At 37.2% G+C, this 24,194-nt stretch overlaps 1 protein-coding gene across 3 annotated transcripts; it reads left to right on the forward strand.

The window, feature by feature from the left end:
- The first annotated feature begins 568 nt into the window (after nucleotides 1–568).
- LOC124502592 (protein NipSnap homolog 3A) lies at nucleotides 569–22,701 on the forward strand. 3 transcript variants are annotated; one of them, XM_047067315.1, is made up of 6 exons: nucleotides 569–730; nucleotides 3,858–4,068; nucleotides 5,785–5,943; nucleotides 7,463–7,612; nucleotides 16,978–17,064; nucleotides 22,621–22,701. In XM_047067315.1, exons 1-6 carry the CDS (start codon nucleotides 671–673, stop codon nucleotides 22,680–22,682), a joined length of 729 nt encoding a protein of 242 aa, XP_046923271.1. In that variant the 5' UTR covers nucleotides 569–670; the 3' UTR covers nucleotides 22,683–22,701. The 3 variants fall into 3 exon arrangements, with proteins under 3 accessions (XP_046923271.1, XP_046923263.1, XP_046923278.1); XM_047067307.1 differs by lacking the exon at nucleotides 22,621–22,701 and adding an exon at nucleotides 17,161–17,807; XM_047067322.1 differs by lacking the exon at nucleotides 22,621–22,701 and adding an exon at nucleotides 15,773–15,854 and having other exon boundaries at nucleotides 16,978–17,062.
- The last annotated feature ends 1,493 nt before the right edge of the window (nucleotides 22,702–24,194 follow it).

Below are 24,194 nucleotides of genomic sequence, written 5' to 3' on the forward strand. Positions count from 1 at the left end.
TTATCTAGTTTTGAACAGTTTACTTTTTCACGTTTGTTTCGGTGCCCTCATTCTTCTGAGCTCCTGGGAAATGCAATTTCAAATCATTAAGAGCCTTACAAGGTCATGCTGCGGTAGCAATTAGAGAACCACCATGCATTTAATGAGGAGAAATGAAGCCTCCCTGCTCTTGACGTTTAAGTCACCCCGACTAAAAATGAACAAGGACAAAAACCTCCACGATTTTCAACGCACAGCATTATAATATGCACGCATCATACTTCCTTCTCAAAGGACAAACACACTCACATTCTGCGCACGAACTTTAAGAACTGTGCGCAACCGCGCGTGGAGACTAGCTGATGGGCTCAGAAAGGTGGCACAGGAACGCTCTCCGCGTCCAGCTAATCCTAAAGCCCCTCTGACGTTTGGGTGAGAACGTCTGAGGAAACAAACGTTGGGCCGGAGGGGGCAGGGGCCCGAACGTGACGCCCACGGACGACGCCAGCCAATCGGGCGGTGCCGCCGCGCCTCCCGGCACCAGAGGCGGAGCTGCAGCCGCGGAGTCCCGCCCCAGCCTGCGTCCGCCAGTAGCTCGGTCGCTGCTCTTTTCCAGGCGGGTTAGCCCTACCAGGAGGAACCGAAGACAGAATACTGGCTGGCTGGCCCTCCCAGCGCTCGCAGCCGCGCCATGCTCGTCCTCCGAAGCGGCCTGACTAGAGCTCTGGCTGCGCGGACGCTCGCGCCTCAGGTACCGGCCGCGGAGACGTGCCCAAGCCGTGCCTTGGGGGAGGGGAGGGACGTCAGCGAGGAGCTCGAGGTCCCGCGCAAGCGCTCCCGTGACCAGACTTGCGAGTGCTGCGCATGCGCCCAGCTGGTTCTCTATGCAGATTGAAAGCGTGGTGCTGCCGCGGAAGTTCTGGTGTCAGTTCCAGACCCCGGAGGCGGGGTATCCCAGGACGCGCGAGAGGAAGGGGCGCGGCTCTGGGAAGGTCCGCTGGCCAGTGTGGTCTACAGGCCAACTCGTGAGCAGCCGCGAACAGGATTTTTCTGGCCTAAGTGCTGAGGACACTCCTGAAGCTCTGGCTGCTGCATTTTTGCTGCCCAGCCCCCTGCGTTCCCCACGTTGGGGCCCGTGCCCGGTGCTTGCTGATCGAGCCTTTCCTATTTATTTGTCGTTTGACAAGCCACCGCCCCCTCCAGACAGAAGGTAGAGGAGAAATAGGTCAACCTGTGGCTGGTGTTAGAATTGGCCTCTTCGAAATGTACACAACTTAACTAGCGTTTTGCGGAGAACTTGAAAAGGAGGCCCAGGGTGCGGGTGGTGGAGCATCCAGCCCAGCCTCCCACTGTGTCGTGTGGGTGGTGTCCAAGGCAGGCAGGGCGAGGAACCTCAGAACAAACGTCGTAACATTGGATGAGAAACATGCACAATAGATTTTGGTGATTCAGCCTTAACTGTCGGGAACTGGCCTATTCTGTCAATCTGCAGATTTTTTTCCTTTTGATATTTAAGTTTGTACTCCTTTCTCAAAGGAGTAGGATGGGATGGGGATTAACCTACTCTAGAGACTGACTTCCTGGTGAAGGCTGAAGAGGAACCAATAATGGCCCATCCACCTAAGATTAGCAATAGTCTTTAACCTGATTCTCACTCTTCTGGGGCAGGGCCAACAGTTAGTTATTCCTTACAACTTTATTCTGGAATGTGATTTTTTTTTTTAGATGTCGACCAATTGTTCTAAGTGAATTGGAAATCAGTGCTGCTGAAAATGAGTCCTTATTTGGAGACAAGGGAGCCTAGAGCACTCATGTTTCCTTCCTTAGCATAGTGGCCTTGTGTTCTGGTTGTACTGTTCTAGTGTCCCTCAACAAAAATCACCTCACCCCTTCCCATACACACCCCTCTCATTGCTTCATTGCTGTTAACTTCTCCCTGAGCTTTCCTATTGTACTCTTTTGCAAAAGACAATAAAAATATGTGCCTGTGATCACTTATTTTCTTCTACGCATACAAATTCCCTGAAAAACAACTTAAAAGCAATTGTCACAAGTACCCCATTGACCCATTTTGATATATTTATATTTTATTTATATTTTTAAGTGATAAATATTAGGCAGTTTTCATTTGCATAGTATTTTGTTATTAGAGTGGTAAAATGGGACAAAAAGAATGTCAGCTAAACATAGGAGCAACTGCAATTGTTTTTGATGGCATCCCAGTCAGACAATAAGATTATAACTCATCATAGACATGAATGGGATGAGCTCAAGTCAGCCTTATACACAATACAGCAGCAAAATACATAACACTATTGTGTTTTGTAAATATATATACATATATGTGCTTTGTATACATATACATATGCTTTGTACCCATATTTGTATACAAATATATTTGTATACAATTATACAAATATGTATACATATATACATATCTGTATTACCATAAATACAGGTGAAGTAAAACATATATACACATATATATATGTGTGTACATATACATTTACATATATGTGTGTGTATACACACATATATATACAAACATATATATACACACACATATATGTAAATGTATATGTACACACATATATATATGTGTATATATAAGTTTTACTTCACCTGTATTTATGGTAATACAGATATGTATATATACAGATATATATATATACAGATATATATATATACACACACACACACACACATGTCAGAGTAAGAAGCCTACTGCTTTTGATTGTTGTACCAGCTGGTCAGCATAAGCCCAAAATTCAGCCACAGCTTTGTACATATCAAAACTGTTGTGATAGATTATTCTGGTATAATCAGCTTCAGGAAGCATGCACATGCTAACCGAACTTAGGTAAGATGGATTTGTAAACTGGAATTCTGTATGAGTATATCTGTGTTAATATGCATAAATGTGTGTGTGTGTGTGTGTGTGTGTGTGTATACATATACACACATACCTATACACAGGGATAATTTCTGGCAAAGCATTTCCCACTGAAAGTTTGGTTCACTCAGAGAACCAAATCAGAAATTTACATAGTATATGAATATTACAAAAGGAATCAATGGCTCTTAAAAAGTATTTCCAACAACATAGTATAACTGGGTGGGGTAAATAACCTTCTTCAGATTGCATCTGAAACTAAAAACATAAGGACTCACATAATTGTGACTCATCAATTTTTTTCCTTTTTCTAGCATTTACACATTCTATCACTATATTACAATGTAATTGAATAGTTCATAGTTTCCTAATACAATTAAATTCCTGCCCTATTTTTGGACCAGTGGTTTACTTCATTGGATTTAGGAAATACTTTGACCTGACCAGAAATTTCCATTGTTTTAAGAACCTAAAAAAAATGAATTTTCTGCTAGTAAATACATTCCCATTGTGCCAGTCACAATACCTGTATATTTTATAAAATTGTTTTAAATGTGTAACTCTAACACATACATATACTATTGACTAAAGATGGAGTATTTGCTAAATAAGGGATAATAAACTATTTGCAAAACTTACCAGGATCCTAGTTGTAGTTTGGGGGTAAAGAAATTGCCCCAGGGGCTTCTTAGGAGAAACTTCTCATGAAAAAGTACCTAGAGGTAAAGGAAATAGTAGCTATATATTTGGAATACTTAATAGTAGTTTTCTTATATAGAAACCAATTTGACAATAAATTATATTTTTTCTTAAAAGTTGTTTTCTTTACTGATAACTTCTCTAAACAAGTCTATGGAGAGAGGACAACAGGAGTGTAGATTGTGTCTACTGAATGTCCCTTGTTTCCAGACTTAGGTTTGGTTGTAATACAATATTATAAACCCTACCTTCCCAATTTATTTAAGTTTGCCTTATTTTTCTTCAGGTTTGCTCATCTCTTGCTACAGGCCCCAGACAATATGATGGAACATTCTATGAATTTCGTACCTATTATCTTAAGCCCTCAAAGATGAATCAGTTCCTGGAAAATACTAAGAAAAACATTCATCTTCGGACAGCTCACTCTGAACTGGTTGGATACTGGAGTGTAGAATTTGGAGGAACAATGAATAAAGTGTTTCATATTTGGAAGTATGGTATGAGTCATCAGCTTAAGTATTCAGTACAGATTTTCATTCTGTTAGATGTTACATGAGACTTAGTTCTTGGATCTGTAGTACCGTAAATACAGGTGAAGTAAAACTTATAAATAGCAGTACCAAAAAATAAATTCAGTGATTTCACCTCCCACTGGTATACCTCCAATAGCCCACTGCTAGAACCTTTTAATAGCATATGGGAATGTGATATTGAGAAAATGGCATCTCAGATTTCAAGTCATTAAATTATGAACCACGCTTTAATTCTTAGGAAAAGTTAAGAATAGCTTATTGTAAAGATGGTTTATGAAAAATTTACAGCAATGACTGTAAGAACCCAAGCAGTTGAGATCATAAAAGGAAAGTAGGATTGTTTTTATTATTATTATTGAAGCTATAGCTGGATAGTGTTTTAACAGAAATCATTCAAATGTCTAGGGGCTTTAGGGAAATAGAAGTTAATAGGAAACTTTGAAGCCCTCACTCATCTGTAAGATATAATAAATCGCTATGTTTCAGACCCTTTTGTTTTATTTCTGCACCCCAGAGTTTCAAGAAATTTACTGTCCTTATACTCCTCTATGGAGGTAAAGGAAAAGGAATTAGAGAGAGTTCTTCCCATACTGAAGCTGATCTACCCCTGGTCTAATAGAGGAAGGAGTATGGTTACTGGAAACCCCGGAATGTTTGTTACTCCATTGCCTAATCTTTCTGAACTCCACTAGTACATCATGATATCCAAAAACTTTTAGTAATTTCATTTAGTATTTTGGTTATTAGTGTCCAAAGTTAATGGTCATAAAATACTTTCATATGAAAAGTGTTCTTCCTAAATATGGCCATAGTTTAGGGGTTTTCCCAATTGTAAAACAAACCCCATTAAAAATTTATGCTTTAATGTACCACCAGTTGAATTGTGTCCCATTAAAAAAAAGCAACAACAACTAGTAAAGTCCTGATAATACTTACTTAAGCTCTAAGATAGATGTTATTCCTTATCCACAGCATAAACCATAGAAAATTACTTTTACCATTAGTCTTATGAGGCTTTGTTAGGTAAATATAGTACTAGGCCCATATAATGGCACTGAGTAAAAAGGATGGATGACAGAAAATAGCACTATTTCTTTGGAAGCTGTTGATTCAAAGCAGCAGCTGTCAAAGTACATCTTAATTTCATTTATGTTAAATTTAATTCAAGGTGTATCTTGACCTAATACCCATTACCACCACCACCACCATCACAGAAATATACTCTTTTTCGAATCTACCACTATAATTTAAATGCCTCATTAAATTAATAAGAACAGTTAATGTATATTGAGTTCTGACTCGGTGCCAAACGCTGTTGTAAGGTCCTTTCACGTACTAATTCATTTAATCTTACCCCTAGAGGGAGATCCAAATCATTATCCCTATTTTACAGAGTAAAACACAGGCACAGAAAGATTTAATAACCTAAGTCACACAAATACCTCCTAAGCAGTAAGAGGCTAAGCCCAATGTATGATATTATCATTAGTTGTTTACATTTCTACTCCCAGACCATGAGCACCTTGGGGACAAATGCCACATCTATATGCATCTCAAGTGAAAATACAGTATCCTTATGTAGCTTTAATGAACACTTGGTGAACTGAATGAAACCCAGAAACAGCACAGGTGATTTAAATCAGTAATTTTTGTTTTTCTTTCTCCTTTTTTTCCCCGTAGATAATTTTGCTCATCGAACTGAAGTTCGGAAAGCATTGGCCAAAGATAAGGAATGGCAAGAACAATACCTCATTCCAAATTTGGCTCTTATTGATAAACAAGAGAGTGAGATTACGTATCTGGTGCCATGGTGCAAATTAGAAAAGCCTCCAAAAGAAGGTAAGTCCTCCCCTTTTTGTCACTTTGAATTCTGATGGAGAAAATATTAGATTTTAAACTATAAAAACTCAAGTTCTACTGGAAAAGAAATGAAGTTAATACTTTGTTTAATATAGGAATATATGTGATTGTTCAGATAAAAATAAATTGGTGCTCTTAGCTTATCATTTTAAAAATAAGCATTAAAATAATGAAGTCTTTTTCCATATTGGTATCTTATTGATTCTTAAAGCTTAGCTGTATTATAGAAAAAGTTGACATGGTCACTAAAGGTTGAGAAGTTGGGCCTAGGGAGCAGGGAACACATCTATGGGTAGGTAAGGGATAGTATGTGATACTTTGTCATAATTTTTAAATAATGTAATTTTTTAAATATAAAAGTATTTTTCCATAGATTACAACTAATCTAAGTACATGTTTGTTTATAAAATGGACTAGGGGAATGAATTAACTGAAATTGCCAAGCTGCATTACTGTAGTCTAACTTTTATGTCTTCCTCTTTCTTATTTCTCAGTTTGAAAATAATTCCTAAAGATTTGTCTTCTTGCTGATTTCACTTCTTGCTGACTTAAAGAAATTATTACCTCAATCCAGTTTTAAACAAAGGTCAGATTAGCAAAAGCATAAACTAATTTAAATGTTATTTTATTTCCCCCATTATTCCTAACTTTGCAATGCATTTTAGATTACAAAAGATTTGAAAACTCTTATTTAGAAACTTAGCCTTTTAGCTCCCCCTCAGCCCAGCACTAACTGAATGAACTGGTTGGCTTCTCAGAAAGTATCAGATCTTGTTTGGTTCTTTTCCTCTATGTTATTCATAATTCTTCAGGAACTTTTGCATGTTTTTCTTTTACTTCTCAAATCTACTTGTCCCCTGGTTTCCTTCCCTTCACACAGTCTATATTTCCATCAAGAAGGTAAAATGCTTTTCAAGTATTTACCTGGATATTTGGGAATAGTAAAACCATCTCCTTTAGAATTATTTTTTTTCCTCAGAATTCTAAGACAATCACTTCAGGCTCATTACTTGCTTGCTGCTCCTGTTAGAAAAGGAATCCTATAAGGGGAACTTATATAAAGAGAAAAGTAGTGAAAATTGGAAAGAAAAATGGAACTATAAGAGACTAGAAATACTTCCTTTTTCATTTACTTTATAAAGTACAGACTTAGACAACTAGAAATATCCTATTCCATTATAAGTTTTCACTTTTATTGACAATTTCTGTAGATTAAAAATAGCTTAGATAATACCTTACCTGTAGAGTCCATCCATTTTGGTTTGTTCTGTATACTAAGTTTAACGACTGACCCTTTAAGTGGGACCAAGACTGACTAAACATAAAAGCAAAGAAAAACAATGCAAATTATTAATAAATTATGTCTACATGAACATGTATATGGGTATGATCCTCAAAATCTATTTGTGTAGTTATCCTTGCACTGGAACCAAACTAAACATGATTAGAAATTTCTTGAATATGTTCTATAAAATAATTATTTTTCTCCCTATTCTAGGAGTCTATGAACTAGCTACATTTCAGATGAAACCTGGTGGGCCAGCTCTGTGGGGTGACCCATTTAAAAGGGCAGTTCATACGCATGTCAATCGAGGCTACACAAAACTAGTTGGAGTGTTCCATGCAGAATATGGAGTACTCAACAGAGGTACAGTTGTCCATTTCTTCCATGAAATTGCAAAATATATTGGTGATCCACATTAAGTTCCTTTGGTCAATTTGTCTCTGTTCTCATTGTGGACTATATTTCATTTTTTATTGCCCAGTTTTTAGCTTTTTGTAAATTTGAGGGTTGAGCAAACCTGTTTTACATTTATTTGGAATGTTATTCACCTTATAAAGTTTTTTTTTTCAAATACAGAACTGCTCTTTTCCCTGATACATCAAAATGATAAAATTTTAAAAATTGAAAGGAACCTGAAAAAGTTACCTATTTCTGTTATGTTATTTTCCTCTGAATGTACTTTTAATGATTTTTCCTTTTTTCCCAGTTTTATTGAGATATAATTGATATAACATGTTACAAGTTTAATGATCTGTTATCTGTATATATTGTGAAATGGTCACCACAGTATGTTTAGTTAACATCCATCACCTCAGTTACAAATTGTTTTTCCTTCTGATGACAACTTTTAAGATATACTCTATTATCAGCTTTCAAATATACAATACAGAAGTGTTACCTGTAGTCATCATGTTGTGTATTACATCCCCAAAACTTATTTAATATCTTATAACTGAAAGTCTGCTTTTTGTGATTTTTTTTAAATAACATTACTTGGGGTAGAGATTATTTCTGGGTGAAAAAGTACTATGTAGTCATTATAAATATTAAAAACATAGACAAGCCCAAAGAAAAAAAATTACCCATTTCCACTACTTAGATATAGTTATAGTATATATAAGATATAAGTAAATGATTTATTAATTTATTTAATAAAATGTCTATTTGGGATATTTAATGTTTAAAGTCAAAAGATATTCCAGTCAGAATTTCAGAGAGTTTTCTTGTGGTAAACTGATGAATTCATACAACTAATAAAACAAAATATAGATAAATTTATTTAATGACATGTATACAAACAGTATTTCTAAGCCAAAAAGCAAATGAAGAAACTATGAAGGAAAAAAAGAATAAATTGATGATTTTATTATACAAAGCTCAAACTTAGTTCCTCCCAAAACACCTTAAGTGAAATCCAAGAGCAAAAAATAAATATTCTGCAAAGGTAGACACAGATGACTCCTAAAAGTATATTAAAGATGCAGATTAAAACAAAATAAGATGCTTTAATTCTTTTTTAATGTTTATTTTTGAGAGAGAGAGAGAGAGAGAGAGAAAGAGACAGAGCATGAGCAGGGGAGGGGCAGAGAGAAAGGGAGACACAGAATGTGAAGTAGACTCCAGGCTCCGAGCTGTCAGCACAGAGCCCAATGTGGGGCTCAAACCCATGAACCGTGAGACCATAACCTGAGCAGAAGTCGGATACTTAACCAACTGAGCTACCTAGGCACCTCATAAGATGCCAGTTTTTACCTAATAAAGATACATTATACAGGTAGAGTATAACCTAGGTCAGAAAAAAATGAGTTTTACTTGTAGGATTTGTAACTACTTCATCTTCCCTCAAAAAAACCTGGCAACATAAATAAAAAGGCTTGGTTCTTTGACATTATTTTTTTTATTTCAGTATAAGTAACATACAGTGTTATATTAGTTTCAGGTGTATAATATAGTGATTCAACAATCCTGTGCGTTACTCAGAACTCATCATGATAAGTGTACTCTTAATCCACTTCACCTGTTTCACCCATCTCTCTACCCACCTTCTCTCTGGCAACCACCAGTTTGTTCTCTATATTTAGGAATTTGTTTTTCATCACTTTTTTTCTTTGTTCATTTTTTTTCTTAAATTCCACTATGAGTGAAATCATGTGGTATTTGTTTTTCTCTGATTAACTTATTTCACATAGCATTATACCCTCTAGATCCATCCATATGTTTGCAAATGACAAGATCTCATTCCTTTTATGGCTGAGTAATATTCCATTGTATATACATACCACATCTTCTTTATCCATTCATCTATCAATGGACACTTGGTCTGCTGCTTCCATATCTTGACTATGTAATTTATGCTGCAATAAACATGGGGTGCATAAACCTTTTCAAATTCATGCTTTCATATTCTTTGGGTAAATACCCAGTAGTGGAAGTACTGTATCCTATGGTAATTCTATTTTTAATTTTTTGAGGAACCTTCATACTGTTTCCACAGTGGCTGCACCAATATGCATTCCTACAAATGGTCCATGATGGTTCCTTTTTCTCCACATCCTTGCCAACACTTGTTGTTTCTTTTGTTTTTGATTTTAGCCATTCTAACAGATGTGAGGTGGTATCTCATTGTAGTTTTGATTTGCTTTTCCCTGATGATGAATGATGTTGAGCATCTTTTCATGTGTCCATTGGCCATCTGGGTGTCTTCTTTGGAGAAATGTCTATTCATATCTTCTACCCATTTTTAAATTGGATTATTTGGGGGCGCCTGGGTGGCGCAGTCGGTTAAGCGTCCGACTTCAGCCAGGTCACGATCTCGCGGTCCGGGAGTTCGAGCCCCGCGTCAGGCTCTGGGCTGATGGCTCAGAGCCTGGAGCCTGTTTCCGATTCTGTGTCTCCCTCTCTCTCTGCCCCTCCCCCGTTCATGCTCTGTCTCTCTCTGTCTTAAAAATAAATAAATGTTGGAAAAAAAAATTTAAAAAAAAAATAAATTGGATTATTTGTTTTTTGGGTATTGAGTTGTATACGTTCTTTACAGATTTTGGATATTAACCTTTTATCAGATTTTTCATTTGCAAATATATTCTTCCATTCAGTAGGTTGTATTTAGTATTGATGATGGTTTCCTTTGCTATTTAAAAGCTTTTATTTTGATGTAGTCCCAATAGTTTATTTTTGCTGTTTCTCTTGCTCTAGGAGACATATCAAGAAAGATGTTGCTATGGCTAATGTCAAAGAAACTACTGCCTGTGTTTTCCCCTGGGACTTTTATGGTATCAGGTCTCATATTTAGGTCTTTAATCCATTTTGAGTTTATTTTTGTGTATAGTGAAACAAAGTCGTCCAGTTTCATTCTTTGTATGTAGGTATCCAGTTTTCACAATACCATTTGTTAAAAAGTCTTTTTTTTTTTTTTTTTGCCTCTTTTGTCAAAGATTAATTGACAGTATAATCGTGGGTTTATTTCTAGGCTCTGTATTCTGTTCCACTGATCTATAGATCTATTTTCTGTTTTTGTGCCAGTACCATACTGTTTTGATTACTACAGATTTCTAGTAAATCTGGGATTATGATGCCTCCAGTTTTGTTCTTTTTTTTCAAGATTACTTTTGCTATTCAGGATTTTTTGTGGTTCCATACAAACTTTAGGATTATTTGTTCTAGTTCTGTGAAAAATGCTATTGGTATTTTTATAGGATTGCATTAAATCTGCAGATTGCTTTGGGTAGTATGGATGTTTTAACAATATTGGTTCTCCCAATCCATAAGCATGGAATATCCTTCCATTTGTTTGTATAATCTTCAGCTTCTTTCATTGGTGTTTTATAGTTTTCACAGTACAGGTCTTTCACCTCCTTGGTTAAGTTTATTCTACGTATTTTATTTTTGATGCAATTGTAAATGGGATATTTTTCTTAATTTCTCTTTTTGCTACTTTTTTATGTGTAGAAATGAAATGGATTTCTGTATATTGATTTTTGTATCCTGCAACTTTACTTAATTCATTTTTCAGTTCCAGTAGTTTTTGGTGGAGTCTTTAGGGTTTTCTATATATAGTACCATGTCATCTGCAAATAGTGAAAGTTTTGCTTCTTCTTTACCAATTTAGATGCTTTCCATTTCTTTTCCTTGTCTGATTGCTGTAGCTAGGACTTCCAGTACTATGTTGAATAAAATTGGTGGACATTCTTGTCTTGTTCCTGACCATAGTGGAAAAGCTCTGTTTTTCATCGAGTATGATGTTAGCTGTGGGTTTTTCATATATGGCCTCTATTATGTTGAGGTATGTTCTCTCTACACCTACTTTTTCAACGTTTTTATTTATTTTTGGGACAGAGAGAGACAGAGCATGAACGGGCGAGGGGCAGAGAGAGAGGGAGACACAGAATCGGAAACAGGCTCCAGGCTCCGAGCCATCAGCCCAGAGCCCAACGCGGGGCTCGAACTCACAGACCGCGAGATCGTGACCTGGCTGAAGTCGGACGCTTAACCGACTGCGCCACCCAGGCGCCCCTCTACACCTACTTTTTAAGGAGGGTTTTTATCATGAATGGATGTTGTCCTTGTCAAATGCATTTTCTAGATCTGCTGAAATGATCATATGGTTTTTATCCTTTCCATTATTGATGTGATGTATCATGTTGATTGCTTTGCAAATATTGAACTACGCTTGCATCTCAGGAATAAATCCTACTTGATGAATGTAAATGATTTCTTTATATATTGTTGGATTCAGTTTGCTCATATTTTGTTACAGATCTTTGCATCTATGTTCATCAGAGATATTGGCCTATAGTTCTCTTTTTTGTAGTGTCTGTCTAGTTTTGGTGTCAGGGTAATGCTGGCTTCATAGAATGAATTTGGAAGCTTTCTTTCCTCTTCTACTTTTTGGAATAGTTTGAGAATAATAGGCATTAACTCTTCTTTAAATGTTTAGTAGAATTCACCTGTGTAGCCATCTGGTCCTGGACTTCTGTTTGTTGGGAGTTTTTTGATTAGTGATTCAATTACATTGCTTGTACAGTCTTTAAATTTTGTTTCTTCCTGAATCATTTTTGGGAAGTCTTGCCCAGTTTGTTAGCATATAATTTTTCATAATATTTTCTGACTAACCCTTTCTATTTCTGTGTTTTTGGTGGTTATCTCTCCCCTTTCATTTCTGATTTTGTTTATTTGATCCTCTATCTCTCTCTCTCTCTCTCTCTCTGTTTTTGAACAGTCTGGGTAAAAGTTTATCAAATTTGTTGTTCTCTTCAAAGAACTAGCTCTGGGTTTCATTGATCAGTTCTATTGTTTTTGTGGTTCTATTTCATTTATTTCTGCTCTAATTTTTAGTATTTACTTCTACTGTTTGGGGGTTTTGTTTGTTCTTTTTCTTCTAGCTCTTTTAGGTGTAAGGTTCAGGAGTTTGACATTTTCCTTGCTTCTTGAGTAGACCTGTATTACTATAAACTTCCCTCCTAGAACAGCTTTTGCTACATCCCAAAGATTTTGGACTGTTGTGTTTTCATCTTCATTTGCCTCCATGTATTTTTTTACTTCCACTTTGATTTCTTGGTTGACCCATTCATTGTTTGGTAGCATGTTATTTAACCTCCATGTGTTTGTGATTTTTACATATTTTTTCTTGTGATTTCTAGTTTCTTAGTGTTGTGTTGGGAAAGATGCGTGGTATGACTTTAGTATTTTTTTTTTAATTTGTTGAGACTTGTTTTGTGGCCTAACGTATGATCTCTTCCAGAGAATGTTTCATGTGCACTTGAAAGAATGTGTATCCCACTGTTTTTAGGATGGGGGTTCTGAATGTATCTGTTAATCTGGTCCAATGTGTCATTCAAAGCCACTGTTAACATGTTGATTTTCTCTTTGGGTGATCTATTGATGTAAGTGGGGTGTTAAAGTCCTTTACTATTATTGAATTACTGCTGATTATTTCCTTTATGTTTGTTAATAGCTGCTTTATGTATTTGGGTAATCCCATGTAATTTGCATAAGTATTTACAAGTTTTATATCTTCTTGTTGGATTGTTCCCTTTATGATTATGTTCTTCTTTATGTCTTCCAGTGTTGCCTGATACAAGTATTGCTATCCCAGTTTTCTTTTCATCTGCATGATAAATGTTTTCCCATCTCTTCACTTTCAATCTGCATGTGTCTTTTGGTCTGAAATGAATCTCTGTAAACAGCATATAAATATCTTCCCCTTTTATCCATTCAGTTACCCTGATTGGAGCATTTCATCCATTTACATTCAAAGTAATTATTGACAGGTCTGTACTTATTGCCATTTTGTTACTTGTTCTGTGGTGGTATTCTCTGTCCCTTTCTTCTCTTGCTCTCTTCTTTTGTGGTTTGATGGCTTTCTTTAGTAATATACCTGGGGGTGCCTGGGTGGCGCAGTCGGTTAAGCGTCCGACTTCAGCCAGGTCACGATCTCGCGGTCTGTGAGTTCGAGCCCCGCGTTGGGCTCTGGGCTGATGGCTCGGAGCCTGGAGCCTGTTTCCGATTCTGTGTCTCCCTCTCTCTCTGCCCCTCCCCCGTTCATGCTCTGTCTCTCTCTGTCCCAAAAATAAATAAAAACGTTGAAAAAAAAAATTAAAAAAAAAAAAAAGTAATATACCTGGATTCCTTTCTGTATATTTTTTGCATATTACCAGTTTTTTTATTTGTGGTCACCATTAGGTTTATATATACATTTATGCATATAACAGTCTATATTAAGGTGATGGTCCCTTAAGTTTGAACCCATTCTAAAAACACTAAATTTTTACTCCCCTCCCCTCTATGTTTTAGGTATATGATGTCATACTTTACATCCCTTTATTAATCTCTTGACTGATTTTTATAGATATACTTGATTTTACTGCTTTGTGTTTTAACCTCCGTACTGTTTTATAAGTGATTAGTCTACTTTTATTATGTTTATATGCACCTGTGAAATTTCTTCCTTTCCTCATTTTCTTACTCCTGCTTTTGGTTTTTCTTTTCCACTTAAAGAATCCCCTTTAATATTTCTTGTAAGCCTGGTTTAGTGGTTGATGAACTCCTTTAATTTTTGTTTATCTGAGAAACTCTTTATCTCTCCTATTCTGAATGATGGCCTTGCTACATAGAGTATTCTCGGTTTCAGTTTTTTTCCTTTCAGCACTTTGAATATATCATGCCACTCCTTTCTAGCCTGCAAAGTTTCTGCTGAAAAATCAGCTGGTAGCCTTATGGAGTTTCTCTCATATGTAACTATTTTCTTTTCCTTTGATGCTTTTACATTTTTCTCTCTATCAGTACTTCTTTGCCATTTTAATTACTGTGTGTCTTGGTGTGGACCTCCTTGGGTTGATATTGTTGGGGGCTCTCTGTGCGTTAGGACTCTAGATTTGTTTCCCTCTCCAGATTTAGGAAGTTTTCAGCTATTAGTTCTTCAAATAAATGTGTTACCCCTTTTATCTCTCTTCTTCTGGGATCCCTATAATGTTAATGTTATTACACTTGATGGTATTGCTGAGTTCCTTAACCTATTCTCGCATTTTTGTTAATCTTTTTTCTTTCTCCTGTTTAGCTTGATTGCTTTCCATTACTGTCTTTTAGATCACTGATCCATTCTTCTGCTTCCTCTAATCTACTATTTATTCCCTCTAGTGTATTTTTAATTTCACTTATTGAGTTCTTCATCTTTCACTGGTTCTTTTTTGTATTTTCTCTCTCTTTTTTGAGGGTTTCACGGAGATCCTCTACTCTTTTCTCAAGTCCAGTGAGTATATTTATGATCATTACTTTAAATTCTCTATCAGGCATATTGCTTATCTGTTTCATTTAGCTCTCTTGCTGTGAGTTTGTCCTCTTCTTTCATTTGAGACATATTCTTCTATGCCTTCATTTTGTCTAACTCTCTGTGTCTGTTTCTGTGTGTTAGGAAAGTAAGCTACATCTCCTGCTTTTGCAAGTAGTGGCCTTATGAAGAAGAGGTCCTGTAGTGCCCTGCGGTGCAATTTCCCTTCAAGGGTATCTTCTGTATGTGTTGCATGCACCTTACTGTTGTGGCTGAGCCACATCTGCCTTTAGTCCAGTTGTCTGAAATGGCTCTCTTTGCCTATTGTGGGCAGGGTTTAGTCCCGGTGTTAAGAGGCAAGTTGGGGCTGCCTTGGGCAAAAAGTCTTAATTTTTTAAATTGTTTTTGCCAATGTTAAGGAAATATGCATGGATATGTAGGTGTGTTTAGTTATACAAGAAGGGAATTTGAAAGGACATAAAATATATAGTCATATTTAAATGATGAGATTAAAGGTCTTTTAAGTCTCTAATTTACTATAATGGACATGTATCACTTTTATAAGAAAAAAAATAATGAAAATATGTGTGCACACACACTTTTTAATCTTAAATTTATTCTTAGTGTACTAGGAGAATAGTAATATGCTGAGTATAAATCAATACTTCATTTCTGGAGGACAGTGTATAATATATACACTGTATATTTATGAGTGTGTATGTATAAGATATACTCTTTGGTTCTCTCAATTTAAATTTTAGGAGTTTATATTAAGAAAATAATCAGATCCAGACTGCCTGGGTTTGAATCCCAGCTTCACCACTTATAACTTTGTGACCCTAGGTAAGTTACTTAACCTCATTGTGCCTTAGTTTCCTCATCCATAAAGTGATGATAATAGTAATCTACTATATAAAATTATTATGAAGACTAAATGAGTAAATACATGCAAAATGCTTAAAACCAGGTCTAGCACATAGTAAACAATGAATAAATATTGGTATGAGTTGTCATCAGCATTATCATTACAGATATACATGTAGATGCTACTCTAATGATGTTTGTATCAGTATTATTTACAAAAAAACATTTTTTATGTAATAACACATATAATCCAGAAAAAAGTACATTTCATCATGTATTTATATAACCATAAATTTGTATGTTTATGTGTGTATAATATATATCCATAAAAATAGATACATATATACATAAATATGGAAAGAGATGCAGCAAAAAAGTGGGTTTTTTCCCTAGGTGGTATAGAAATGATTACTCTTTTCTCTTTTTATCCGCATTTTCCTATAGAGCTAACATGTCCTATATTATAGTTATTAAAAATTTGTAAAACATTATGCACAAAAACATTCCATAATTCAAAAAATTTAAATAATGGAATTAATCTGATTGGTCAATAATAAGAAGTTTGGATAAAAAGTTGTTATATCTATAAGGAGGAATTCACATAGCCATTAAAAATTAAGATTACTGCCATGGAAAATATGCATTTTTTATTTTATTCATTTGTTTAAAGGAAATGCACTAAATAGCAATAGAGTTTCTCTCTAGGTGGTTCAAATTCTGCTTTTAATTTTCTTCTTTGTATCATCCAAATTTCCAGTAGTAAATATAATTCTTATATAATCTTGCTTTTTTTAATAAACTAAAATGTATTAGGAAGTCACAGGCTTGGTTCTAGACTTAATTGTGTCTTTAGTGGTTTTACTAACTTCTTCTCTCCAACCATCTGTTTCTTCATCTATAAAAAGTTTGATTAAGTAATTTATAAATTTACCTCCCAAATCACTGACCCCTCTGAAATCTTATCACGAACATACTCAGTTTTACCTTTTTGATATTTACTATTTTGATTTAAAGAATAAGACTTAATGTTTCTGATTAATTTTTCTGTATTTATTGTAGTAATGCTATAGTCTTTAGAATCTATTTTTGGTTATTTCTGCAGTTCATGTTCTTTGGTGGAATGAGAGTGCAGACAGTCGTGCAGCTGGGAGACATCAGTCTCATGAGGATCCCAGAGTTGTGGCAGCTGGTAAGCTATTTCACTAGGCATGAATTATTTGTACAACAAATTTGATTCACTTTTTAACTTTATAACTTTCCAACATTATAAATGTTTTTTTTCCAGTTCGGGAAAGTGTTAACTTCCTTGAGTCTCAGCAAAATATGCTTCTGATTCCTACGTCATTTTCCCCATTGAAATAATTTTCCTCTGAAATACAAAGCATTGCATTAACTGCTATAAGTTGTGTCTGCTAATGGTGCTTAAATTCTCCCAAGAGATTTTCATTTTTATTTGAAGGAGGTGGTAAGTTAATTTGCTGTGCCCTCTGCATTTTTAAAAGCTGCTTCTGTCCATTGTCATGACCTCTTGAGGAAATAGTTCTGTTCATTTTCCGTTTGGCATTTCAGTATCTGTCGTATATTAAAAATAGTTGTCATTCCTTCAAGATCTTGATTTTTCATTTATTTCAGAATATCTCTTGTTCTCTATGTTTACAGCCCTCTACTTTTATAGCATTTCCTTATATTGAAATGATTATGTTACATTTCCATGCCTATGATATTTTTAAGTTATTTATATATATTATCAACCTTTTCATGTCTATTTTTCTGAGATTTTAAAAGTTTTTGTCCAGTAAAACTTATTTTGTAATACCAAATGGGATTCATAAAAATATTAAACCTGTTTATTATGGAAAAGTATATTATCATCTCTATTCATTTTGTTTTACATTAATAATTAATTACATATGTGGAAAATAATGTTAATAGGTCCTCATATGAAAAATTTTTAAAGACTCATTGGTTTATATGCTGAAAATGTCTTCATTTACAATTTATTTTACTAACTTTTACTTCATTTTGAATCACAATTTAACAAAGATACTTGGGACATCTATTTGTGATAATGAGATATTTATGGTTATGGAAATGTTTGCCCTAATAAATGCCTACAGATACATTCTGATCGTTTTTTATTGTGTTTTATATTTTTATCCTCTGATCTGGAGCTACTGTGTTGCTATAAGGTAATGAGACAGTAATAAATATACTTAAATGTTAACTTACCTCAAATAAATAGCATGATGATAGCTCTACAAGGAGAATTTCTTCAGTACTGTCTCAGATATACTAGGGTTTTCTTACAATGTTCATTTTTATTTTACTTCAGTATTTCAGCCTTCTCAAACTAGATTTGGTACTTCCAAGCTCTCCTGGTAGTCTATAGTTACAGCTATATGAATTTATGTTTCTAACACATATTGCAAATACAACACAGTAAATTATTAGCTGTCTGAGGGAAAATGGAAAAGCAGGAAGCATACTCACCTCTCATTTATCTGGTCCTCAAGGATTCAAAGGACAAATAAGTTTCCTAGTAAGGCAAAGAACAACCTAACTCTGGAGGTTAAAACCTATCAGAAGTCAGAGCCATTGGTTTTGAGTTTTAACTAAGAGTCTTCTACCTCAATGTTTCTTTGAAAAGTCTAGGAAATTAGGTGATAGTAATGTTAGTTGCAGTCAGTGTAGACAGATTTTCTCTGTGGCATGAGATCAGCTCTGTGTCATGAAAATATACAACTGCTTCTGCCTTTCCCTTTTTCATTCATCTTCAGATTAGCCAGAACACTTTTAGAAAAGTCAAAGGCTCTTTTATCCAATCCATAGCCCTGATGGAGATTTAGAAAGCAACAGCAGACAGGTGTTCTTACCATATCCCATGCAGAATTGGAGAGCCAGTACATGACAGGTTACAATCTGCTAATGAACTGCAGGAGTTTCCCTTTACTGATCTGCTCCTGGATCAGGAACACAACAAAACTGGCTGAGATGAAGAACATTTCAAAGACAACACAGATGGACACAAGAATGTCCGCTGATGGGGCGCCTGGGTGGCGTAGTCGGTTGGGCGTCCGACTTCAGCCAGGTCACGATCTCGCGGTCCGTGGGTTCGAGCCCCGCGTCGGGCTCTGGGCTGATGGCTCGGAGCCTGGAGCCTGTTTCCCATTCTGTGTCTCCCTCTCTCTCTGCGCCTCCCCCGTTCATGCTCTGTCTCTCTCTGTCCCAAAAATAAATAAAGAATGTCCGCTGACATGCTCTTCCTGGAAAGAGAAAGTCAGTGAAGATCTGAGGAGTCAATGATGCAGTTGAAGACACAATTAAGGAGGACACACACACACACACACAAACATCTGATGAATAGCCCAGGGAAAAACATCTCTTCACTAAATAAAATGTATTTATTTTATTCAGAGTTTAAGCATGATTGTTTTCAAGTCAAAAATCTGAAAAACAAACACAAAACATGTCACTAAGTTAAAAACAGTCTAGTACTGGGGCGCCTGAGTGGCTCAGTTGGTTAAGTGTCCAACTTTGGCTCAGGTCATGATCTCACAGTTAGTGGGTTGAAGCCCCACATAAGGCTCTGTGCTGACAGCTCAGAGCCTGGAGCCTGCTTCAAATTCTGTGTCTCCCTCTCTCTCTGCCCCTTCCCCATTCATATTCTGTTTCTCTCTCTCTCAAATTTAAACAAAACATTAAAAAAATTTTTTTAACAAAAAGAGTCTAGTACCATAATGAAACTACTGAAAGAGGTCTGAGACTGGCCTAATGGCATTAGCTTTTGTCCACTGTTCTTGACCTTATAAGAGCAAAGGTATGTGGCTTGAAAACTTAGTAAGTAGAGAAAATATTAGTGTGAAACTACTCAAATAAGTTAAATTAATCCAGCTGTAAATAAGTGTAAAAGCAACAGTGTATAGCATATCAATCTAATAGATATAGAAATTCTAAAAACAAAAAAGAAAAGAAATTCTAAGATTCTGATTATAAGAATGGTCCTATAAGTCCATGATTCAGGGTCTTGTATGAAATTCCTAATGACCTATATTGATACTCTGTAGGAGATAAGAGAAAGAATAATTGCCATGCTCCATATATAGGATCTACACTTTCAAGTATTAAATACACACTGAGTAGCTCATTCTTGGCTGGTGCAAGATCACTAAATACCAGTGATGGTTTTGTATGCAAAAGTCTTAAACAAGAAGCTGCTAGGTGACCTGACTGACCTACCAATGACGCCCATGTACCTGCAACTCTGGGCCCACTTTTCTGAAAAATCTTGGGATGAATAAAGTACCTTGGCCAGCTGCAAGTGTTTCTTCAGTTGTTTAATGGAATCCTTTGACTTAGAGGAGGTGATTGAGAATTACTGGCACCCAGGGAAAACCCACCATACCTAAACAACAGCCTGACATTAAAACACAGACAGTGTTGAGTATGTACATGAGTATGTACATGTGGTATTAGATATTTATTTAAATATTTAGATATTTCCTCTTCAAAAGAAATTCAAATTTAGACTTTGTGAAAGTTACATCCCAGCCAACCCTAATGGATTCTGGCAATCTTTTGACTCTATGGTCCCTGCCCACGGAGGCTAACAGAAACTACAGTGGGAAAGGGAAGGGACCTTGACCTGATTATAGGCTGATATCTAAGATATTGAGCAAAAAATGGCTATTTATCTCACAGATGCTCCTCTAACCTTGGTGACTCAGGCCTGAATTTGGGTCTCAAGGCAAGCAGATGGGGATTCAAAAGGAACAGTGTAGCAGACTTTGAGTCTGGAGTTCTCTCTTGTCCAGCAAGAGAGTGGACATAGAATTGAATACGAGAGAGGCCAATTTCCGGGAGAACAAGAGCCCCAAACAGGGGTTTCATCTCTGTATTTATTGAGCTCTCAAGGTTTTACGTACATGGTATACATGCAAAAAGTAAACATGCAAAAAATTAACTTGTGTGCCATTAACTTGTGTGTGTAAGACGCAAAGGGTTTGGGGGGCAAGTGACGTTAGAAGTTGAGATTAAAGCATGATGAGATAATGGCGCCAGACAGCAGATGGACAGTGTTTCTCTGTGGAAGATACAGCCAAGTAGCTCTTATCTCCAAAGTTTAAGATTGCTGGAACATGCTGCCTCAAAGCTGACAAGGCACCCTTTTCACCAGCTAAACTTGGGTCTTCTGCCCTGTAGTGGCTTTCCACCTCTAACTGTTCTCAGACCCTTTCCACCCTAAGCTTTGTTTTACTTAACAACTAATCTTGGGCACTTTTGCCCTGTGGCTGCTTTCCACCCTAAGCCCTGTTAACCCATTGGTGCAAGCATAGAGAATTCTTAAACTCATTTCTCACAGAAGAGTGAGGGACACTGACCAGAGCAGGTTAGGGAGGCCTGACAGACCAGCCATGGCTCCTTCCTGGCATGGAGGCTACTTTAGGGGTCCCATTCTGTACTGCTTTGAGTTCTATGGGTATTGGATCTTGGAAAACAGGCAAAAGAGGGAAAGTGAGAAGCAGTGACATAGGTTTGAGGCAGTTATATAAGGTATCTCGTTTTCCCAGAGATGAATGAGAATGAACTTTAAGGATTCTTCCTTTTCTTCTCAAGTTCCACTTATTCCTTCAAAACTCAGAACAAATGGGTTGAAAAACAAGGAAATAGGTGGTTTTAACCATTTCTTCAATCCTTCTTGGGTCCATGTAAAGGTAAAAACTGAAAAACTATTCTGGGGTCCATATGACATTCTGGGAATCTGATTTGGGAGAAAAGTGTAACTAGGGTATAAGAATCATATTTGAATTAAACAAATTTAAAGACTGCCTTATTTAATAACATGAGTGAACTAGAAATTTAAAGTAAACAAAGCACGTGTGTCTTTATGGACCACAACTGGGACAAAAAATAAAATGAATAACAATGAGACGTGTCCCTCAAATAGATCACAGTGTGGCCAGACTCTCCCCATAGGGCCCAGGCACTGCCATCATCCAAACACCAAGGCCTAGTCCATTCTGCCCTCAGCATTGGCCATTCCCTTCTGCCAAGCTAACATGTTCCCAGGAAATTATTCTGAACTGCTAAACAACAGACAGTAGAATATGATTCTGTATAGTCACAAAGGTATTTAGGGGAGCAGTATCATTGACTCTATGCCCAGTGAATTCTCTTGTTCACTGGAGTTATACTGATGATAGATCAGCTGTTATTTTAGGGAGAAGTAACCAGGATACCTTTAAGTTCTAACACCCATTTGAAATCACTTGTCCTCACCCTGCAACCTAGATACTGATACAGCAGCAGAGGGAGATCACAAACAAGCCTCTTCCTGAAATTGTTCTCAGAAAAAAGGCTCAGGACTGCTCCCCACACTCACAGTCTCAGAGAATGTCAGAATTTTAAGACCCACAGAAGCTTCATGGGCCAGCCTCCCTAATTCAGAGGTGGGGAAACAGGTCCAGGCACTGAGGGGCCTGTCCCAGGTCACCAGCTCCTCTGTGGCAGAACCGGGGATGAAGCCAGGCCTGTCATGCTGTATGTTCTGTCAACACTACCTCAGCGGGAGAAGCCAGAGTGTGTCTTCCACAGCCCACTGATCCCGAGCGTTGGGTTCTGGTTTTAACTCGAACAGGTAAGTAAGCTAGGCTGACTTTTTTCAAACTAGAGAAACAAGCTAAGCTAAGTTAGAAACTTATGGACCAGCTTCTTCCCTTCAAAACTCACATGCTTGTTGTCCCCACAGAATTAAGATCAAGACTGAAAGACAACCCCCTGCATGACTGGTCATCCATTCCTTCTTCCTAATGGAAGCACCCCAGCCCACCCTGCACCGCCATCTGCTCAGTCACACTGAGACTGACTCACCTGTGGAGGAGGCAGCCCCCCTGCCCCCAGGGGACACACAGGCAGCATCTTCTTGATTTTGTCGCTGCTACACTGGCAGGCGGGTGAGGGGTTCTCCATCGTCCAGTTCCCACTTTGGAAGAGTTTCGTGATGGTCTGGGGAACCGGGGCGGTGGTCCACTCCTCTTCCCCCACTGAGCAAGGCATGTCTCTGCAGAGGGAAGACATCAAAGGTAGCATCACCCGAGAGGGCCTGGCCTTTCCTGGTGCCTCAGGAGCACAGATCAATCAATAACAACCACAAACATGCATCTATCCCCTCACCATTTGTGTGATCTCCCCACAGACCTGTGAGCCGCAAACTTCCTTTGCAGTTAAGGATGATGGAACACAAAGAGGCCCGAAATGCTCACCTACCAAACTCCAGTCAGTGAAATCCACCAGCATTTGGTCTCCTGCCCCTGTGTTCACTCAAGAATATTCACTGAGCATCTACGTGCCAGACACTGTTCGGCACATTTGAGAGTCTGGGGTGAACAAGACAAACTCTCTGCCTGCATGGAGCTTGCTTTCCTGTGCAGGAATCTGGCAATAAACAAATGTCACCTAGCCAAAAATAAAACAAAATAAGAGGGAAACGGGGGGAAACAGGGCTACTTCTCCCAAAGACGGTGATACTTCTCCCAAGGCATACACAATTAGAAAGAGAAGCCAGGAAAAGAAAGATTTGGGAAGAAAGAACACTATAAGCAAGGGCAATAGAAAGTGAGAAAATGAGCTTTCCATGTTTGAGGAACAGCAGGAAGGCAGTGTGGCTGGGGCGAGATGAGCTAGGAGGGAGAAAGTGGAAGAGGAGGGGTGGAGGGAGGCAGGTGTCAGATGATCAGGTCAGGCAAGGAGTCTGCACGTTATGCTCAATGTGCTGAAAATCTGGTGCAGAATGGAAAGATTCACTTTATGTCTTAAAATGAGTAGAGAATTGGGGTTGGGGAGGGATGGGGAGAGGGTGCTCAGTGCATGAAGAGCTAGGTTGTTTGCAAGCACCCTGGGTGCAAAAGACAAATCCTTTGTGCCTGACTTGAGCTCTGAATCCCTGTGGACCACCAATAAGACGCTTGCCCTCTTGGGTCTTATCTTCTCCACTAGTAAAATAAAAGTACAAAATGACATGTTGTAACAAGTCATTTCTAGTATCCTTCCTAGCTTCAAATTCTACAATTTAATGCATAGCCACATTCTTTATGTTATGCTTGAACGTACTAAAAATATCAAAGGAACAGATTTGTGTATTGCTCTCTAGTTCTCTCTAAAGCACTGTGACTTGACACAAAAGTCAGAGTAAGACACAGTACCTCCTGAAGTCCACACTCTAAAGCCTCAAAAGATGGCTGGCTAAGACAAAGCTCAATGCCACTGGTAGGTGTCCCATTCAAATTTTCCTCAGTTCTACCACTTTTTGAAAAACTTAAAATT

The sequence above is a fragment of the Lynx rufus genome, unplaced genomic scaffold, assembly GCF_022079265.1.
Source record: "Lynx rufus isolate CCGP_SWC_20201006 ecotype Redwood Valley unplaced genomic scaffold, mLynRuf1.p SCAF_10, whole genome shotgun sequence".
NCBI lineage: Eukaryota > Metazoa > Chordata > Mammalia > Carnivora > Felidae > Lynx > Lynx rufus.

Coding starts and splice junctions, on each gene's coding strand:
- LOC124502592 (XM_047067307.1), top strand. CDS start 671: ATGCTCGTCCTCCGAAGCGGCCTGACTAGAGCTCTGGCTGCGCGGACG. Junction 731..3,857: donor CGCGGACGCTCGCGCCTCAG/GTACCGGCCGCG, acceptor ATTTTTCTTCAG/GTTTGCTCATCTCTTGCTAC. Junction 7,613..16,977: donor ATATGGAGTACTCAACAGAG/GTACAGTTGTCC, acceptor TTATTTCTGCAG/TTCATGTTCTTTGGTGGAAT.